The sequence below is a fragment of the Rhinolophus hipposideros genome (genome assembly GCF_964194185.1).
Source record: "Rhinolophus hipposideros genome assembly, chromosome: X".
Taxonomy (NCBI): Eukaryota; Metazoa; Chordata; class Mammalia; order Chiroptera; family Rhinolophidae; genus Rhinolophus; species Rhinolophus hipposideros.
This window is the reverse complement of record NC_138046.1, coordinates 97,827,773-97,849,421: the sequence shown is the minus strand read 5'-3', so window position 1 is coordinate 97,849,421 and position 21,649 is coordinate 97,827,773. Positions and strand designations below refer to the sequence as shown.

The 21,649-nt window shown below is 39.1% G+C and overlaps 1 protein-coding gene across 2 annotated transcripts in view; it reads left to right on the top strand.

Annotated features, from left to right (window-relative positions):
• The window catches only part of CYBB (cytochrome b-245 beta chain), a 33,788-nt gene extending 12,759 nt beyond the window's left edge, over positions 1–21,029 (top strand). The window contains exons 5-14 of one of the 2 annotated variants that reach the window (XM_081042661.1): positions 1,769–1,914; positions 3,994–4,184; positions 7,186–7,315; positions 9,527–9,619; positions 12,099–12,352; positions 12,980–13,142; positions 14,366–14,512; positions 16,836–16,960; positions 18,056–18,208; positions 19,013–21,029. In XM_081042661.1, the coding sequence (XP_080898787.1) occupies positions 1,769–1,914; positions 3,994–4,184; positions 7,186–7,315; positions 9,527–9,619; positions 12,099–12,352; positions 12,980–13,142; positions 14,366–14,512; positions 16,836–16,960; positions 18,056–18,182 (1,376 nt within the window). In that variant the 3' untranslated portion in view covers positions 18,183–18,208; positions 19,013–21,029. Of the gene's footprint in view, positions 1–1,768; positions 1,915–3,993; positions 4,185–7,185; positions 7,316–9,526; positions 9,620–12,098; positions 12,353–12,979; positions 13,143–14,365; positions 14,513–16,835; positions 16,961–18,055 lie in introns of both variants that reach the window. The other variant, XM_081042660.1, reaches the window with a different exon arrangement.
• Positions 21,030–21,649: the final 620 nt, after the last annotated feature.

Here is a 21,649-nt window from a genome sequence, read left to right as displayed (position 1 = left end):
CACGAGTTCTGTTAAAAAATATTCACTCTTCTTTCTGCTCTCCCAATATTAGGATTAATTCCTTTGGGTCTTAACACTATTTCTATCTTAGGCTCTTCTGATAAAATTCCATTGTCTCGTCGCTTTTCACCCTTTTTAATATCAAAAATGTTAGTCCACATAGGATAGCTTGTATTCATTCACTTAAAAAAATACTTGTTTGAACATGTAGATTCATGGATTTCTTGTAGTAACCCTAGAGGAGCCACAGCCTATAAGTTGAGAATCCCTTAAGATAACCCTTATCGACTACAACTAAACACTTCATTTATTATTATTGCTTATATATACATATATAGAGATACATATATTTCTATATGTGTGTATATGTATACACACATATGATAGGTATACATATATACATATATATTGTATTATTATTACAATTATTAAGGTGGTAGTTTTAGCATAAGAAGGGATGTATCTGGCATGGCAACTACAGTTAATACTGTATTGAGTATTTGAAAGTTGCTAAGAGAGTAGATCTTAAAAGTTTCCATCACAAGAAAACAAATTCTGTAACTATGTGTGGTGACAGATGTTAACTACATTTATTGTGGTGATCATCTTGCGGTACATACAAGCATGAAATCATTATGTTGTACACCTGAAGTTTATATAATGTTGTAAATTAGTTATACTTCAATAAAAAATCCAATTCAAAAGAGAAAAAAAGAAAGAAAGGATGTACCTGGGACCCTTATCAAATCTCCATTAAGTCACTTAATAATTGATATTCCAGACAATAGGCATGCATATATACACAGTCAGGAAGCAAACCGACTTTCCTCTGCCCTGAAGGAGTTTGTGCCCTAACCTGATAAAATAGGCTTGGATCGCAGGCATTCAACTGGGTTCCTCATCTCCTACTAGTAGTGTGGCAAATAAAATGTTTCAAAAGTGAAATGTATGATAAAATCTTGTTAGAAAGCAGCATAGCAGCATAGTGTAATGGTTAAAAGCACAGATCTGTGGGCCAAACTGCTTTGGTTTGATTCTTAACTCTGCTACTTCCTGGCTTGGTGACCTTGGGAAAGATTTTAAAGCAATCGGTCTATGCCCCAACTTCCTCATCTATAAGATAAGACGATTATAATTGTATCTACATCATTGACTCATAAGGATTAAGTAATTGTAAAGCACTTACAGCCGTGTTTGGCATCTAGTAAGTCCTATGTAAGTACTTGTCAAGTAAAGAATGCATTTTTTTTTAAAAAAGATTCATTCTTATGGCCATTCTTATGGTTTGTATCAGTTCAGTATAATTTTGTCATCTCTCTCTGGAGTAATGTCAGAGTCAGGTGAAAGGAACAGCCAAAGGCATATGTTACAAGAGAATCTTCTGGTTTGAGCACAAATATATCGGGGGAGAGAGACAATGAGAGCAAATCGAAATATCCTCAGAGACCAACATTATTTTGTGGCATGTTAGAACTTATTTGGGTCTTCAGGATTTTGTAGTTTGACACCTTCATTTTGCAAACTAGGACACCAAGACCAGAGAGGTTAAATGATTTACCTACTATCACATAGCTAGACAAAAGCTTACCCACTAGAATTGCCTTGCCTCTCTGGTCCCGGAGACCCAGTTCTTGTTTATAAGTGTCCTGGGCCATCCCTGTGTCTCCCGACAACTTATCATAGAATCAGGGACTATAGGCAAACACAGCTTACAATAAAATTACTCATACCCTTCACCCTCTTTGTGTCTCTTTTCTGCCCTCTTTAGCGATTCACACCATTGCACATCTATTTAATGTGGAGTGGTGTGTGAATGCCCGAGTCAACAATTCTGATCCTTATTCAATAGCACTCTCTGACATTGGAGATAAGCCTGGTGAAAGTTACCTCAATTTTGCTCGAGACAGAATCAAGGTAAGCTTCTTATTTCCTGATTCTGATGTTCCCTAGATCATTAAAATGGAGGACTGGATTACAGTGAATGAAGAACATTGCTTGACCAGAACAACAACAATGACAAAATTTAACTATCTGTAGGTTTCAAAAAGGTGGGTGCAGAGAAAATGTATCCCACACTCCTATTCTGTTTGTGGAGGGTCACTAGATGTTTCCTAGGTCCTTAAGCTCACCTGTGAGAATGTGTATGGGCGGAACCTGGAATGACTCAGGCTCACCAAGACAAGGCCCAACAGTCAAAGAAAGCCAGGAATATACATCTAGTCAATCAAAGTTGGATTTATTACTTACTACAACAAAAGAGACCTCACACCATGAGGGAGTCTGGGGCATCTCAGGAAGATGTTAGGAGAGGCTTGTTATAGGACTGGGGCTTGTATTAGATAATTTGGGAGGGGCTTAAGGAAGCGAGGATTTGGCCTAGATCGGGTATGGTCAGGAATTGGGGGTAGTTCTAGAATTGGGTATATTAATTTTTTTCTAGGAGGCACAGGGGAATAAAATGGGGCTAACGCTGTAATAGGTAAAGAAGCAGCAGTCACCAATGTTTTCGTCTTGGTTCAGACAGGATTTTGGAGTGGTCTTATTTTTGCCTCACTCCGTAACAGTCACAGCATGACACTGGTGTCCTATGAAATTGTTTCTGTGATATAGGGAACACTCTGGTCCAGGTGTTAGTACCAGGCCAGCCACCAGCTGACAACTGCCAGTGATGCTTTTGTTCTTTCTTACCTTCAACATCTCAGGGGTAGCCTATTTCTGCTAATTACCATTCCTTGAGAAGCACAGTGCACTGGGAGTAACTCAGTAGTTCTCCAGGGGCAGCCATTTGGGGTATCCACAGGCAAGGACTTATTCCCTTCCAGCACTTGTTGAAGCTTGTTCACTCAGAGGGAAAAGCTCCAAGTAGTCTTCATGTGCCCAATAGCTAGGAGGATGGCCAAATCACATTACTACACACTAAATTCCAAACATGTTTCCTTCTGTGTAGACAGGATTACAAGAAAAGTCCCTTAATTCTGCAAAAGTAATTATCCTCAGGCTAACATGAAAAAAATTTGCTTGGTCTATTTAGAGACAGAATTAAACAGCATCAAACAAAACAAAAATTCTTTTTCTGTAATGTCTTGGATACTTTTTCTTTTATATTGTTCATTGCTCTGTGCAATGATACATGGAGAAGGGTGACATTGTGAACATACTAGTTGAGTGAGCTGGCACTGCTGTGTTGTGCCCAAATCTCTTTGAATCACTTTTACTGAGCCTGTGCTCCCCAACTCTTTCTTATGTGTGCTTTCACTTTCAATTTCCTGTGCAAGTGTGTATTTCCCAGAAGACTGCCCTGGGACTATTGGAGTCCCTTTGCCCACAAGCTCAGAGACCTCTCCCTGGGGAGCCCTTAGCCAATGACTGATGGGTGCAGGCCATGAAGGCCCAACTTCCTTGTCTTGAGTCACAATGAACACAGGTGTGACTTACCCTCTGCAGTTCCCCTGCAGCCTCAGAATGAAGCTACCTTCTATAAGATTTGGCCTGAGATCATCCTCGTACTGGACTTGTTCCTCTTTCCTGTCCTAGTAACCACTCCCTTACCAGTTTCTTCTGGAGTACAGCCTTTCTGAATCACTTGCCCATGAATCCTCAACTCAGGGTCTGCTTTGGGGAAATGCAGCCTAAGATGTTAGACATACCCAGAATTTGCAAAGTAAGCATGGTGTCCTTTTCCAAATCAAAAGGAAGATCTTGAGCCCCTTTTAGGCCATCTTATAGTAGACTGATTTCCTTCGTTTCAGACTTCCTTAGAACTATTTCAGTGTATCAATTCATATTTCCTACGACATCTCAACCACCTTTTGCAATTGAGAAACATCTATTCCAAGTCTGTATCCCTCTGTGAGGGATGGTTAGGATTATGTAAAGGGGGAATAAAAATATCTATTGTCCTATACATTGGACACCTTATATATAAATAGTCCTGTATTTGAAAGCTTATAAATAATGTGTGTGTGTGTGTGTGTGTGCCTTTGTATTTTACAGAATCCTGAAGGAGGCCTGTACGTGGCTGTGACTCGGTTGGCAGGCATCACTGGAATTGTCATCACACTGTGCCTCATATTAATTATCACCTCCTCCACCAAAACCATCCGGAGGTCTTATTTTGAAGTGTTTTGGTACACACATCATCTTTTTGTGATCTTCTTCATTGGTCTCGCCATCCATGGAGCTGAGTGAGTGTTTAAACTCCAAGGCCAAGTACTTTATGTCACACCTTTTGTTTCCAGGTGTGATGCCTTGTCTGTGTGTGGTCAGCCTATCTTCTGAGGGGATGTGAGGAGACAGCAGAGGTCAGTGTGATAGAAACCACTCAGCAGCACTTTAATTTCTTGCACCCAATTAATAGCTAGTCATAGTGCTGCTATTTATAGCAAGCTTGAAAATACACCAAAGTCTGAGTATCTTTGCAAGCATAAATACATGTGGGGAGTGCTGGTGGGGTCTCAGATGTCTGCAACGATTTTTCCTGCGGCTCAGTCACTAGTATATTAGACAAACTCCCAAACTATTAGGTTGGTGCAAAAGTAATTGCAGCTTAAAAGGTTAAAAATAATTGCAAAAATTGCAATTACTTTTGCACCAACCTAATAGAAGGGTTAATGACTAATCAGTTGAAAGGGTTTCCTGTAGTTCAATAAGTTTTAATTCAAGCCAATCATTTATTGATTGCCAACTGTGCATGAGAATTGATCTGTCACTGTGGGGAATACTAGAAGGAAAAAGACATAGTTATTGCCTTCCAGCTTTCTAATATAATAAAGGTAAGAGCTAACTTCTAGTGAGCACTGGTTATAGACACAAAATATTTCTTTTAATCCCCAAGATGTAGAGATGCTCTTACTATCCCCATTTCCTGGGGATATCATAGACAGGGACTCAGACTAAAAAAAGATAAAATATGTAGCCTAAGCCACCCAGTTTGTAAGTGGCATAGCTGGGACTGGAGCCCAAGTGGTCTAAGGCAGGCTGCGACAAATGCTCTCAGAGACACACAGTGCCTGGATGTGTGGTTGGGAGAGTTTGCCTTATTGGGAATCCTCTTTAACACCAGGTTTCCTTTTTCTACTGTTTCACACTGGCTGATTCTTTTACCTGCACACAAAAGCAGGCTTGGGGAAGTTCACTGGTGGGAATGGGGCTCCAGATACATAAGGGTGGGGAAGTAGATGCTTCAGGCTCAGTGACTCTGCTCAGAGCCAAGTCGGCCTAGAAGTGGCCATGTGAGTGTGAAAAGGGGAAGGGTGGGGAGAAGCAGCATTGGGTAACCACTTGTGTGCACTCTTGATCGACTTGCTGACTCTGACCCCGATCAACTCTTTCTATGCAATGAAAAATCTATATAGACAAAGAATCTCTTGACTCTCCTAAAGCAATTGAGTATCTTTAAATGGGACTTGATCTAATCCAGCTGTTTCAGAGAACCCTAGAGGAAAAAAAAAGAATGTCTTCCCCTCTCTTGTTTAGTAATTTCACTTTACATTGGCATAGTTTCATAGATGAGCATTTTTCTTTTCTTTTTTCTTTCTTTTTTCCTTTTTCTTTTCTTTCTTTTCTTTCTCTCTTTCTTTTTTTTTCTTTTTTCTTTTTTTGGAGCAGGCAGATGAGATACAGTTACCCCATTTTCCATTTAAGGAGAATCTGCTACTTACACTGGTTACTGATTGCTCAGTGTCATGGCTAGGTAACAGCTGAACTGGGATTAAAATCCAGGTTTTCTGATTTCTGGTCCTGGCATTGAGGAGACAAGGAAAAAAATCAGTTTTGTTTTGTTTTGCTTTTTTACTTTCTCCTCATGTGAATTTGGGCATTAAGAACTTTAATAGTTATCATTTGTTGGACCCTTATTGTATGTCTGTATGTCTGGCATTTGTTGTGTATCATGCCAATTGATTATGAAAATAAACCTTTGATAAGGTCCTAGTATACCTATTTTACAGCTGACAAAACTGAGGCTCAAAAGAAGTTCAATAACTTGCCCAAGACCACCAAATCAGTAAGGGGTGAACCTGGGATTTGAAACCCAGGCTGTCTAGCTTGGGTCCAGAACTGTTTTCACCAAATCATTCTGCTACTAGTTACCTGCTCTCTCTAAGCCTCATTGTTCTCATATATGACATGGGAGAACTAACACTTACCTTTCAGGCTTTTTATGAGAATTCATTGAGATACTTTGTATACCGAGCCTTTCCCCAGGCCTGAAACATAATAGATGTGCAATACACAGTAATTATCTTCCCCAAGGCCTTGGGATAGAAAAAGATGGTGAATGACCTTGAATTAAAACATTCTCAGAATATACCAAGTGGCACAACACATTTTAGGTCCCCCTAAACAAACTTTTACAAAGGGCCTTCTATGTCTCTTCTTATATATTCTGAAGATCCTGCCATTTAGGTTCCTTGAGGTCAGGGACTTGACATACTCTACTTTGTACTTCCCTCCCTTTCTTCCTCCCTCCATCCCACTAAACCTACATTGTACTAAGTTTTAGTGGTTGCTCAGTTAATATTTATTGAAGTGAAGGGGCTCTGAGCACTTGAGAGGACACATCATCAGTGCTCGTGTCTGTGAGACTCATAATATCCACTACGTTAAGTCTTCTTAAATTGATTTCAACCTTTTGGTTTAATTTACACAATTTTGAAACAACAAATAAAGCACTTGTACTAAGCCTCAGGTCTACTGTGTATGACTATCTGGGTGCCTGGCCAAGGGGAAGAAAATCAGCCCATGTTGTGCTGGCCAAGCTCTTTGCCTGTAGAACTGTCTTCACAGAGGGGCCATCTTGTTCTAATTTGCACAAAGGCACTGCATGGACTAGCGGTTGCTTTGTTAGATGTTCACTTTTTCTGTTTTTGTTTGCTTATAAATGAAAATAATTCTCGAAACAGAAGCACAGACTCCCTTTAAGCAAACAGGTATTGATGATCTAAAACTTACCCTCTATAAGGTTACATATAAATATTCTTTGTGCCCCTGTACATATTTTTTCTACTGCTAAAGATCACATATTTTCTTCCCCTTTCTCTAATCTATTCAGAGAGAGCAATAAGATATAATTTTTAAGTGAAAAGTACAGGGCCCATATTAGAATACTTAAAATATGCCTGCAATCTCAAAAAATTTGCTTAATTTCTTGCTACAAAATAATATGGACTTATGTTTTCTCCCCAGGCGAATTGTACGTGGGCAGACTCCAGACAGTTTGAAAGAGCACAATCCAGAATTATGTTATCAAAACATCTCAGATTGGGGAAAAATAAAGGAATGCCCAGTCCCAAAGTTCTATGGGAACCCTCCTATGGTATGTACAATTCACTGTTACCATTATAGTTTTATTACCAGAATTTTCAAACTGTGTCTAAGAAATGCATACAAATGTCATAAAGTTGTTCATTACCAATATCTTGGAACTGCTAGAATGTTATAAATGTCTACTTTTTTTCTGCTATACTTATTGTCTAGAATTATTTCTTGAAAAGTAAGTTTTGCATTGGTCTGTTATGAATGTCCTGATATAAAACTTGGAAAAGCATTGTTTTTGAAAATCCTGTTTGGATTCAAGAAGTTCCATCTCTTCTCTTCTGGATGTGAGGGCTACAGTAACACCAGTTGATGATTTTCAGAGGGATTCCATCATGAGCTGAGTTGGATAGCTCAGATAATCACCTATAAGGAGCTAGGAGCATCTTGCTGGGAAGGAAATTGATGAGGTGACACATAGGGTTGCCTGTAGGCATCGGGAGGTCCTGTCTATGAGGCATAAAAGATGGACAGCCGGGTTCGTACCAATGCCCAATGGCACTACATGGTAGGGCAGGAGTGTGACAAGGGTGACCAAGGGAAAAACATGCTGAAATATTTACCTTCTTCTGTTGGGAGCTTCAAAGAGCTCCATTTTGTGTATTCTCAATATCTCTGCTCCATAGAGGGAGAAATGAGCCCTGTGATGTTTATATCTTCCCCCCTTGGCAAGCAGGATACGTTATTGCTTATCGTGCTAGCCATTGGTATAAAATTAGGCAAAAATCAACATTTGTACAGGGCTTTTGAACAGAATTATTATTTTTTCCTTAAGCACACTATAATATAAAGGTAAATTTCCCACTCCATTTTCTCCCATTTTTTCTGCTCTCCTAATATAGGAGTACTCTTCCTCTAGACACCACATGCTGTCTAAGGACTTAACATCTTTTAGCATCCTTACTCATTAATGAAAGCAACCAGACATATTGGTGAAGTGTCCCCACTACATGCAGACATCAACAGAAAGGATAAAAAGGGAACTGTATTTCAAGTCCTCTTAAGGACTAGAAAGCACATTTCCTTGAAGACAGGTAGAGTCAAAGAATACTACTACTTTAACAGGCATCTACCTCAAAGGAGCTTCTGGGTTTGGGGGGATATTAGAGACAATGTCCTCTAATATTGAATGGAATTCCAGCTCCATTCAGTGGGGCCCCATGGTAGCACACAGGAAATACATGGATGACGCCAGACTGTTTTAAAAATGTGCCATGAAAACAGAGGCGAGTAGCAGAACATTACTGACTTTGGACGCAGATATTCTTCAACTCTGGCTAGAGATGGGGACATTTAGGTGGTATTGCCTTCTAAAATTCTTTGCTACTTCAGATATTAAAACTAGGTGCTCTCAACTTCCAATAATAAGTCCCTAAAAATAATTTAATAAAAAGATCATTTGTAAGACTATGAGTAACACTTCGTGATTTTTTTTTTCCTTCTTGGAATCTATTCCGGAATGACATCTTTTAGACAATATTGCCTTCTAAAATTCTTTGCTACTTCAGGTATTAAACTAGGAACCTAACTGACTGAGTCCCAAGATGAATCTATTTGGCCTAAATGTTTTTATATAGTCAACAGTGCTACAAGGTAATTCCAGTGTTCTGAAATACCACAGATTCTGACAAGAGGGAAATATAGAGAAATTTGAAAATCTTTGGTTTTTGTTCCTTTCGGTTTTTCAGCAAGTATATTGCATAGTGTCTAGAACTTACCAGGATATTGGAAAAACAGCTAAATTCTTACATAAAATTTCTCATCTTGCAAAAGAATAAACTTTGACTACATAACAATTGAAAGCAATTGCATTAAAAATACAGTGTTGCTGAATGCTATCTTTTAGAGAAATGTTAATTCCGAAACCAACCTTGCTCTGCAGTAGGGTTATTGCAACTGCTGTTGCAACACTAGGAGGAAATCCCATCCTTGTGGACAGTTCCTCTTGGGAAAGTTTCTTACTGGAGATATAGTTCCCCAATGTGGCAAAGAGGTTGCTCATTTTTACTGGCTCAAAGTTTTATTTTAATTTGAGATATTTTTCATGCATTCTGTTGTAGAAGAAATTTACTAATCTAATATAAAATATTTAAACAAGCCTACAAAGATTAAGTTGACTTTTAAATGTTTTGTCCCCATGCATCTTTTATTAGCTATCAACCTTATCACATCCTTCTTCTTTTTTTGTCTTCTTTTTTTACTCTGATTACAGACTTGGAAATGGATAGTGGGTCCCATGTTCCTTTATCTCTGTGAGAGGTTGGTACGATTTTGGCGATCTCAACAGAAAGTGGTCATCACCAAGGTATTGGCTGGTTTAGGAATTACTAATAGTATCTAACTATATCATGGACAAGTCTACCCAAGTTCTCTATATCATTGGTCAGTGCTCTCTTTTCCTCAGTTTCTTGTGATTCAACTTATAGCAGAGATATGACCTACGGTTAATTTCAATGTACTTAGCTTGATAATTAAATGGTAGGGCGCTTTAACTGGGGAAGCTAGAAATTAACATTTTCCATTGAAAAATGAACTCAAGTGTTTTGTGTAAATGAATGCAGTGTGTGTGGGGGGGAAGAGGAAGGATATAGAGTGATAATGTGGTTAGTTAAGAGTGAAGAAGCAAGAGGTAAGTTCAAAAGGGTATACGTTGAGACTTAAAATATTCAGATGCCAAAAGAAGCAGAAGAACTAAGGGCAAGCCTAAGGCTGAGATAGTTTCCCAGGTCCCCTTTACCTCCTTTTCTGTGCTTTGTATGTAATCATAGAATATCAGAGTTAAAGTACCCAAAGTCTCAAACAAATTAGTAACTAAACTGCAACTAGAATTTAGTCTCCTACCTCCAAGTATATAGTGGCTTTCCACTGAAAACTTCTATGCTGCTTCTCATCATTAAATCAATCAATCAATCTGACTAAATAAATAGAAATAGAAACTCCTTGTTATAGTTTCTGAAAACAAGACAAGACTATTTTTTATCAAATAAAATTTAATCCAATTCAATTCAGTTCAAAAAGTATTTACCAAAAGCCTACTATTGGTTATTCTTACAAAACACACAAATTCTTCCTGTCCTCCACCCTAGCTTTTCTTTCTTGGCATCTATGGAAGGCCATTGTAAAGATAGTCCAGCTGGCATTGGAAATCTTGAAATATAAGAAGCCACAACAGTTCTCCTTTTGTGATAATTTTATTGTACTGTAAGAAAAATCTCACAGATCAGCAAAAGGAGAGACCACAAAATTTCCCTTACTAGACCATAACAGACTAACCAGATAAGTGTTTCCCTTACACATATATCTAAGGCAAACTTGTTTTCCTATGAAGAAAATACTCATTTTCTTCTCATATAAACACGTATAAGAAACAAAGTGTGATCCCAAAGCATTCCAGGGATAATGCTGTCCCCCTAGTACATTTTATTAAATTCAATCCCAATTTTGGTTACAGTAGCAATATTGCAAGTGTAAAAATTAGTTTCACCATACAACATTGCAACATGACAAACAGAATTTTCAAAATAATTTTGATGAATTTTTACTTTCTGTTTTCAAAATGAAGCTTCACAACTCCTTGTTTCAGTGCTGAAGGGAAATTGGTTACAGCTTTAACACATAAGACATATTTAAATCACAAGTTTTAGAATTGTTTGGCAATTTTTATTAAAAGGACTTCCCATTCTACTCCTTCTCACTGGTGAAAAGAAAAGTTCAACAAGATCAGTCAACATTAGGAAGCTGCTGGGTTTTCTTTTTTCCCTACGGATTTTTCTTTCTTTTTATATTCCTTGGTTTGTTTCTGGTTGTACATATGAAGTCCTTCTAAGTGTCTCAGAAATTGTCAAGGAAGCAGCATATGACTTTCTATATTGAAATGAGAGCTTTTTATTATGTTCTATTTTTTAAAATTATTTACCAACTCACCAATTGATGGACATTTGGACTGTTTCCATTTTTTTTTTTTGCTATTATAAACAGGGATGCTATCAACATTCATGTACATGGATGGATAGCAGTGAGTGGGTAGGGCCTGGCTTTGGAAGAGATGGATGGTGTATTCCCCAGATAGGGAGAAACGGAGAAGCAATGCATGGAATCAGACAGGTTGGAGGTATGACTCATGACGAAGGCAGACCAGCACAGTCAGACTTGGTGTGGGAGTCGTTGTTATATAACTAGGCAGTGGGGTTTCCTTCTTCTGTCCAGCTGCTAAGGCTCTCGATCATCCCCTGGGGAGACAGAAAGACTGAACAGGAAACCATCTTTCCTACCTATTTTTAGCTCCTGCCTTAACTTCGTAGAGAGAAAAAAAGATAGTAGAGAGAGAAAAGATAGTAGGTGGGTGTCTTAGGTTGGGTTCCCTGGCAAAGACTCTGAGACAGAGAGCTATACAGAGAAGTTTTATTGGGGTATATTCTCAGGAGAGTAACCTATCAAAAAATTAAAGGCCAGATTTGAGAGGGAAAAAGCTGACCCTCAGTGTGGTTGCGACAGCAGCCTCAGCTGATCCTGCAGGGATTGCTGGAGTTGGAATGGCCCCTCAAAGTTGTCCCAAATTGAGGAGAAGGGCCAGACCTTTGTATCCCTGCATCAACTCATCATTGGCCATGGGCTACAGTCAAGGGCAATTCCCAATGAGAGACACATCTGCTGGGGAACTGCTGTGTTGGCCCTATAGAAGGGACCTGGGTGGGGCATCTTAGCTCAGCGTTTTATCCATATGAACAGTGAAAAGGCAAGTATTTGGGAAAGTGTAGTTTCCAGAGACATGTTTTGTTTTGTAGGTGGTCACTCACCCTTTCAAAACCATCGAGCTACAGATGAAGAAGAAGGGATTTAAGATGGAGGTGGGACAATACATTTTTGTCAAGTGCCCCAAGGTGTCCAAGCTGGAGTGGCACCCTTTCACATTGACCTCCGCCCCTGAGGAAGACTTCTTTAGCATCCATATCCGCATCGTGGGGGACTGGACAGAGGGACTATTCAATGCCTGTGGCTGTGATAAGCAAGAGTTTCAAGATGCCTGGAAATTACCTAAGTGAGTACAAAGCGCATATTACAAAGGTATACAAGCTCAGGAAAAATGTCACTAAATAGCAACTCTTCTCGCTTCTCTCTCTGTCTCCTGAGTCTGACGAAATCCACAGGTTCTACAAATATATGTAACTACCTACATATATTTGTCAGGCACTTAGTGGATGCTGAAGAAAAGTTTGTTGAATAACTTAAAGAATAGTTACTTGAAAAGTAGAGATATTCAATCTATAAGATGTTACGATATAGAAATTTCTCACTTTATTTCAATATGCAATGTAAGCAGAAATTTCAAGTGTGGAATGCCCTGGTGAGAAATACAGATGTGTGTGTGTGTGTGTGTGTGTGTGTGTGTGTGTGTGTTGTGAGTGAGAGGGGGTGGGGAGATGAATAAAATACCCTGAGAGTTACCAATGTTTTCCGTTAGCTAAAAATTCCACTTTGTACTTCCAACCCCAATGTTGACACTAAGTTGGTTACTTGAAAGCTGTTTCATAGAAGGAAGTGCCCCATAGATAGCTTGTCCTTGTTTGAAGTGACATATTGCACACCCCCAGGAAAAATGTGTGCCCCATTCTACTCTGAAGAGCAAGATATCTCTATAACCATCTCCTCCCATGCTTCCCTCCAGGATAGCGGTTGATGGGCCCTTTGGCACAGCCAGTGAAGATGTGTTCAGCTACGAGGTGGTGATGTTAGTGGGAGCAGGGATTGGGGTCACACCCTTCGCATCCATTCTCAAGTCAGTCTGGTACAAATACTGCAATAATGCCACCAATCTGAGGCTCAAAAAGGTAGGTTCCTTCATTTTTCAGAAAGCTTGGAGTAGCCATCACACTCCACCAAGTGAAGCCTGAGAGAGCCTTCAGGTGAGGCTGGAAAAGACCAAGAGAAGTGAAGGCAGGTTTGGGGTGGTTCCAGAGAGGCAGGCTTCTCTTAAATAGGCTATTTGATAAGTTAAATGTGCTTCCATATAAGCAGGCCAATTAGTAAAACTAATATACTGAATTTGTATATTACTATATAGTACAGTATGTTACTAGAAATTCAGAAGAAAGAAAGTTGGGGTAGAGAGAAAGTATTCACAACCCCAATTCAACTTTTTTGTATATTCTCTTTCAATATTTTCTTACATGTTGTCATATTTTTAGAAAGTAGTAAATATTGAGTACGTACAATTTCATGTCCTGCTTTTCTGAAAACAGTATTTTTCAGTGTTGTCACAGCCTTTATAATAATTATTTTTAATGATTCATGTTCCATTGAGAGGATATAGAAATAATTTTTCTAACATCCTAGGTTAGATATCGAGATCAATTCCATTTCCAGCCCTACAATATTTTTGTTGCAGGAGGAGAGCAAGAGACATGTCCCTTCATGTAACTTTTACTTTCTCATGGATATTTCCTCAGAATAAATTCCCACGGGATTTTTTTTTGTCCATGTAAATTTGGTTTCATTGCCTGATAAAGGATATCTTTAATAAAACTTGAGACATTCTAATAACTGTGGTGCTAACCTCTAATAGGGGCACTGAGCTTACTTTCACTTTTCATTCTCCCCGTTTCCTCTTTTCTATGTGAGGGAGGTATAGGTAGAACTGCCTTTTGCCCAGGAACTCAGGAATGTGGGACAGTGGCAGGCAGGGAAGTAGCCCTGGGACAGCCCCTGCTAATCTACATTCCGGTGGCCTTTGTGAGAAGAGGTACAAAGGAAGCCAGGGATTCTGGGAAGGCAAGAGCAGACACAGAAAGAAAGTGGTGGGCTAATGTTTTTTTCTTAAGCTATGAATTTCTGAGGCCAAGCGGTTTCTTATATTTACTGCCCTGCCATTGTGAAGGCCAGAGCAGGCTCATGTGAACTAGCTTGTCAAATGTCCAGTGCTTTCTGAAAACCTGTTTCTTTCTAGACCTGCTGCGTAGCAGGAAAAAGTTGGAGGTAGGGGAAGAAATCCTTATCTCAGTGCTGATAGATCCTATTTAAATATAATCTGCTTCATGAGCTATCCCTCTTTCAGATCTACTTCTACTGGCTGTGCCGGGACACACATGCCTTTGAGTGGTTCGCAGACTTGCTGCAGCTGCTGGAGACCCAGATGCAGGAGAGGAACAACGCTGGCTTCCTCAGCTATAATATCTACCTCACCGGCTGGGATGAGTCTCAGGTGAGGACAAGATCCCAAATCTCAGGGCCTTCTCGTAGTGCCCAGGGTTTACTGATTTCCCCTTGGTTATTGGAGTGTCTTGTGCACTGTTTTTACCAAGAACAGTTGATAGATTCAGGTGATTTGCTCTCTCAATATTCCCACATGTTGAGGATAGGTTTAACACATCCTTAATATCCTGTTGAGATTAGATTTAAAGTTGGTATCTGTGGAACAGATCAAAGCTAAGGAGCCTATAATGAATAAAAGCCATAACTTTGACATTATTAAAGCAATGTTCCCACGAGGGGTCTCGAAGCAGGTGGACAACATGATCCACCGGGTAATGAGAAGAGAATATTAGCTTTCTCCCTTTCTCTCTCTCTATATATACACACATATGCATACATATACTGTATAACCCTTTCACTTTATGTTTATACATGTTTTATAATATACACAATACTTCTAAGAAATAGTATTAATTAGTATTAAACTGATCAGAGTTATTAAGCATATACTGTGTACCAGGTATTGTTCTTAGTGTTTATATAATTGTCTAATTTAATCCTTGCAACAATCCTATGAAGAAACTACTATTTTTATCCATATTTCACAAGTGAGGAAACCAAAGCTCAGAACCAGTTAGGTCATTTGTCCAAGGGCATCCAACTAGTAAGTGGCAGAGTTAGAATGCTCTTAGCAACTCCCAGTAGTTCACTATTATCATTTATAAATAAATCAAAATATATATAATGAAGGTGATATATATATATATATATACACACACATATATATATGGTACATGTGTGTGTGTGTGCATGTGTGTGTGCATGTGTTAGTGTATCCCCTCCGGGGACATTTAGCAATGTAAATATCCCATAATTTACAAGACAACTCCCCGCAACAAAGAATTATCTAGCCATACATGTCAAAAGTGCCTCAACTGAGAAACACTGAAACAAGTTAATGATTCCTAGGGGGAGCATCTTTATAAAGAAGCAAACATTGATGACTTGCCTGAAAGCAGCATAAGCTGTCACCCTGAGAGAGGAGCTAAGGCAAGAGTCTCTGCCTCCTCCTGGCCAGTGTTTCAGTGGGTCAGATTCACACACTGGATACTTAACCCTGGGCATCTTTCCCATGTACCTTATCTTTGTGAAAATTAACTTCTTGTTTGGGTTTTGGCATATTGTGTATCAGATTCTCCGAGTCTTAAAAAAGTCTTGTTGTAAATGTAGACCCAGGGACACATGACCATGAAAATTGCTACTCCAGAAAAGTAGTTTGAAGATCCCACTTCTGCAATTTAAAGATGACAACAAAAATTTTTGATAAAAATGAAACGTAGAAAAAAAATCTATATCAATTGCTTTGAAGTTTTGTTATTTAAAAAGCCAGATACATTTTTTAAATGGCAAATTTATTTGCATTGAAAAATAATTATTTTGCTTTGCAAAACTGGTCTCTACAGGATTATTAAACCAGAGTAACCATACTTCTTAACCTCCTCCATCCCTTGTCCAGTAGATTTAAAATCTGATTTAATTTTTAAATAAATTCAAGTAATCACATTATGAAAAATATCTGCTGTTCAAACTAAGGCCCCCTAGAATGGTAGCAGAAAACAGTACTTGACTATGTACACACACACACACACACACACACACACACACACACACACACACACATATACTAGCTTTAGGCTTGGTTTGATGCCTCATTATATTATCAAAATATGAGCGCATTTTAGTCTATGATTGTTTTAATTCTTAGTGATTCTTCCAAAGGAGTGGGGGTGGGAATATATTAGGATGAAGAGAGAAAGGCACAGAGCAGATGAGCTAGATGTACAGCAGACAGAAAAACAAGTAAGACAGAACATTTAAATCCTACCCGCACTTCAAAGCCTGACTCAAATGTTGTCACCCTGAAACCTTTCCATATCTTCCCACCCCACCTACCTTTGCTCTCATTGAAATGTTTGTGCCTCTTCCATGGCACTCATCATACCCTATTCTAGAACTATGATTATTCATGTTGATACTTCAAAGTCTGCCCTTCTGGATTGTAAATTGCATTAGGAGACCAAGTTTGTTTGTATTTTTTGTCTTCTACTCTTTGGCATGGTACCTTGCCCCAAATATCTATCTATCTATCTATCTATCTATCTATCTATCTATCTATCTATCTATCTATTTATAGATAGATAGATAGATATAGTTAGTTAGTTAGTTAGTTAGTTAGAAAGGGTAGTGAAAGCTTGGTTTGTGAGATAGGTAAATATATCTGTGTGTTTTTTACAACAAGTGTCTTTTTTCTGGATTCATGTGCTTTCCTGCAGGCTAATCACTTTGCTGTGCACCATGATGAGGAGAAAGACGTGATCACAGGCCTGAAACAAAAGACTTTGTATGGACGGCCCAACTGGGATAATGAGTTCAAGACAATTGCGAGTCAACACCCAAAGTAAGGAGTGCCCTCCAAGGTGCTCTTGACACTCCTGGGCTGTCTAAAGCAGCAGCTCCCAAACATGGCTGGATTTGTTTATTCTGGAAACAAAAATACCTAGAGTCCTATATTTACACCAAACAGAAGGTTCTAGATATCTCTGACTTTAGGAGAGTTGTAAGAAACAAAGATTCCCAGGCCCCCCACCTCAGACTTTCTGAATCCTGCTCCTCCCAAGTAGGACCATAACTCGGTTCTTTTCTTTCATCTCTTAAATTTTACTAGTGTATCTACTTCTTTTAACTCAATACAATGTATACTTATTATTAAGGAGACACTGCCCCTACTTTCAGTTTTAGTATTGGGGTCTAAAATCAAAAGGTGACAGCCATCCCAAGGTCATTTGTGCCCTTGCTAAAGCTGTAGCTATCATGAAACTTTGAGGGGATTCTCTATCTTGCTAGAATATATGATAAACTCAAGAAATATCCATAAATATACCCTTGAGACTATTGCTTTTTATACTTTAGTGAACATATGAATCACTTGGGGATCTTTTCAAAAATGCAGGTGCTGATTTTAATAGGTCTAGGGTGAGGCCCAAGAATTTGCATTCTTTAAAAAGCTGCAGCTGAGGCTACTAGTCTGGAACCACACCTTGAGAAGCAGAGCTTTGGACTCTAAGACGTGGAGGGATGAAGTCACACCATGCTGTGGGCAGAGTTGGTATACCTAAAGCAGATTTGTTCCTGATTTCAGGATGCTGGAGAGGGCTGGGGGCAAAGGGGTCCAGAGCCCTGAAGGGAAGTAGCCCACAGACTCACAAATTCACCACCATTTTCTGTGTGGTAGAAGTTTCCATAAACCCTACTGGAATGCCATTTTTCCAGGGATGTTAATTGCCATTTGAAGTATCCAGCAGCCCTCTACAAACAGGCTGAGCAGCTCTCCCACAGAATAATCCGAGTTTAGCCACTTGTGGAAAAAAACAAAGGAGCAGAGGGGAGTCTGCCCTGGGGCCTATAGTCAATAGGAAATCCCCCCATGTGCTGCGTAATCTGTTGCATCCCAAAGCCTAAAATTGTCTTTTTTTCTTTCTTTCTCTCCCCAAAGTACCAGAATAGGAGTTTTCCTCTGCGGACCTGAAGCCTTGGCTGAAACCCTCAGTAAACAAAGCATCTCCAACTCTGAGTCTGGCCCCCGCGGAGTGCATTTCATTTTCAATAAGGAAAACTTCTAATCAGTCTCTTCCATGAGGAAATCAATGTGGGTTATTCAGCCAGACGCCCAAATAATGCTAGTTGATAATGTAGGTCCCCACCCCCACCCCGTCCTTTAAAAAAAATGGAGGAAAAGAAACTATACTATGAAGATTTTCCCTGAAAGGAATGTCAGATTGTTCGATAGTGATAATTTGCATTTGTATGGGACTTTATGGTTTTCAGAGCACTTTTACAAACATTATTTCGTTTATCCTCACAGTCATACCAAAGAAAGGTAGGGTAAGGATTCCTGGGCTCAGTTTTTAGGATAAGACAAAAATGGGGACTCAAAATGGTGAAGTAACTTCCCAAAGGTTATGAAGCTGAGAGGCACCTAGGCTGTCTGACTCCAGGTTTGGTAGTCTTTCCACAATACCAGGCTTCCTGGAATATAGGTTTGTATAGTCCACAAAAGAAGAAGCAAACCGAGGAATAACTATTCATTTTCCATTTTGTGTCATCTTTATTCTCATTATTGTCATATTGAAGGACATTTTCCAGATAGATAAGAGATAATATATGGTAAGAGTGATTTCACACAATAGTGACAGGATTGACATTTGAGCATACTCCAGTTTCCCAATACAGCCAACTAACTGTGTCAGAGATTCTTCTAACAAAAAAATATTAAAGTGAGATTAATGTATTACCCAGCAATTATAATCATGTTTGGCAAAGAGTGGATACTCAATGAACATTTGTTGAATGAATAAGTGAAAACACATTTAGAACATACAATGCCGGGGTAGAATTAATTGAAAGCCTTTAACAGAATTATCTAAGGAAGTAACTTCTGTTATTCTTATAGGCCAAAGGAACCTGATTCTGCTAAGGGTAGAAAACAAGCTAATGAGAGTAACCAATCAGATGTCCTGGAGTCTCTCCCATTATGTGAAGCATGGAGGAAAGGGAGATGGAGGCGGAGACCTGACCTCCTACCATAACTGGCTGGCACCTCTAGTCCTGCAGTTTGAAGGAAATGCAAACTGATTTACAGCCTGAAAGGGTCTCCTCCAGCCAGCACTTGTGAATTTGAAATTAAGAATTGTCACAAATAGGTATCTGATATGTCCATTTACTTTAAATAGCATCCACCCCTTATTTTACTTAAACACACACACACACACACACACACACACACACACACACACACACACACACTGGATCTTATTTACGTGACTAATGGTTTATTGCTTTATAATCATCATCATCATCAGCAGCAGCAGCAGTATCATCATGAAATTTATATTCCTAGAAACTAAAATCCTCAGCCTACTGTGTAGGTATTGAATTCACACCCAATAGAACGTTCTGGATACCTATGAGTTCAAAAGAGAGTCTCTACATCACTGTTAGTATGACTAGAAACAGTTTTGTTTCTTCTTATCACGGCTCTTATTTCTGGAAACTAAAAACAATTCTATTGGCCCCACTCTCTGGAGCTAATAGATATTTAGAATTATTCAACTTCAGTAATGAGGAAAAAAGAGAAGAAAGCAGGGGGAAGGGCAGAAGATTGGGTTAGGAAAGGGACGAGAAGGGGGGAAAGAATAGAAGGAGAGTGAGAGAAAGCAAAAAAGGCAAAAGAGAAGGGTAGGGAAAGGGGGTCTCATATTGGTCAGTTTCTACCCCAGACTTCTTACAGTCTTGTATGTATTAAATGTAGTTGGAGGAGGCATACATATATTCATTTTATTTTGATTATACATGGTATTGAATCTGAAATTCTGGTCACAAATTTTTCTGCATATTCAGGGGACTGGGATAAACTAGTAAACTCGGTTATTCCTTTGGGCTCTCAGGATGGCCAGGGCACTGACAAGTCAAGCTTGCTCCTGGAATCTCCACTCCCAAAATGTCCCAGGAAGGTTTCCACTTACAAACACTTAAGTCCAGCCTGTTCACACTGTGCCCCAAGTATCAGTTCATTCATTCAACAAATTTGTATTGAGCTGTTTCTTTGATTCTGGTTCTGTGTTCATAGTTTCAATTCTCGACACCAAAGTGTGAGCAAGATGGGGAACCACAGTTATAAAAAGTCGGGGAATCTTGGCCCTCACTAACCTCTGTGGCATAAATAAAACCAACTCCGTTTGTTGCTCTGAAAATATTTTTGCGGGGTTTTGTCCCTTTGACACCAACATGGTTACCAAATTAGAGAGATATGCCCTGTGTTATCTTGGTTCTGAGATGAAAAATAAGTGTAAAAGTGTTTGTCATTATGAGAGCTTCCTTCATGCTTCTCCCAAGCCGCTGCGTAGCTTTGCTAGCATTTAGTATTTAGCGTTTACTAACAGATACTGAGAGGATGACTAAGCATTGTTTTAATCTCAAGGCTATGAAGGCTTTCCTTTGTCCGCCTGCCTTTGCAATATTGCATTTATAAAATTTGTATACTTGTAGGTGTGGTATGTGAATACTCTTAAGGGTCCCTAAGAGACAGTTCTTAGGAAGAACTATTAAAACTGTACTCAACTATTAAAATTAATGAGCTCTGTCGGTGTCTGTGTTATTGATCTTTGTATTAAAGGGTGGATTCAGATGGCAAAGATTTTCTCTGCTCCAGTGGGTTTGAGATTCTCTGTTTGTGTATATGACATGTCAAACACTGCACAATCTATGGATTGGGAAAGGAAAACTGAATACTCAGCTCTGTGCCAATGTCCTGGTTACCTTCACAGCACTGGTATAAGGTACATGGGAGTGTCACGTCAGGACAGAATTTCAAAGGCAAAGAAGCCCTAATATAAGATCTCTTTTCACTTCCATTCATCTTTTAGGATCTAACTTTGCAATTAGGTGTCAATAAATCAGATTGTGAATATACCTTTATATGCTCATGGTTCTTTCTATGTTGGACATTGTTCTAAATGAGTCAACCAGTTATGATCCACGCTGTCTAGGAAATGGAGAGGCACGGGTTATATGTTTCTGTGAGAGTCAGCAAAGGCTGCCACAGAAGCAAGGGACATTTCCTGAAACAAATGTCGATAATAAAAATAGCTAGTAAACACCTCCTACTATGCCAAACATTTTACATACACTTCAGGAAATCCCTCTGTATACTGCAAGATAGTCCTTTCATCCCAATTTTGTTGATAAAACTGAGGCTGAGAGAGGATAAAAGTGAGGCATAAACTGTCCCACAATTACTAGGCAACGGTGTCAACATTAAATCCACATCCTTCTGGCAAAAAAGTCCATGTTCTTCATACTACACTAGCAGATTAGACAAGGTATAAGTAACCAACGATATTTTCAAAGCTGGGTACAGATTATGCACTAATAGCTGGGGAACAGTTGTGGTATAAACCTGTGGTTTATGCCACTAAGTACCATGATAGTTTAGACACACTGATTAACCCAATTCATGATCATTTTTTATTTTTATTTATTTTTTTCAGCTTTATTGAGGTATAAGTGACAAATTGTAAGATATTGAAAG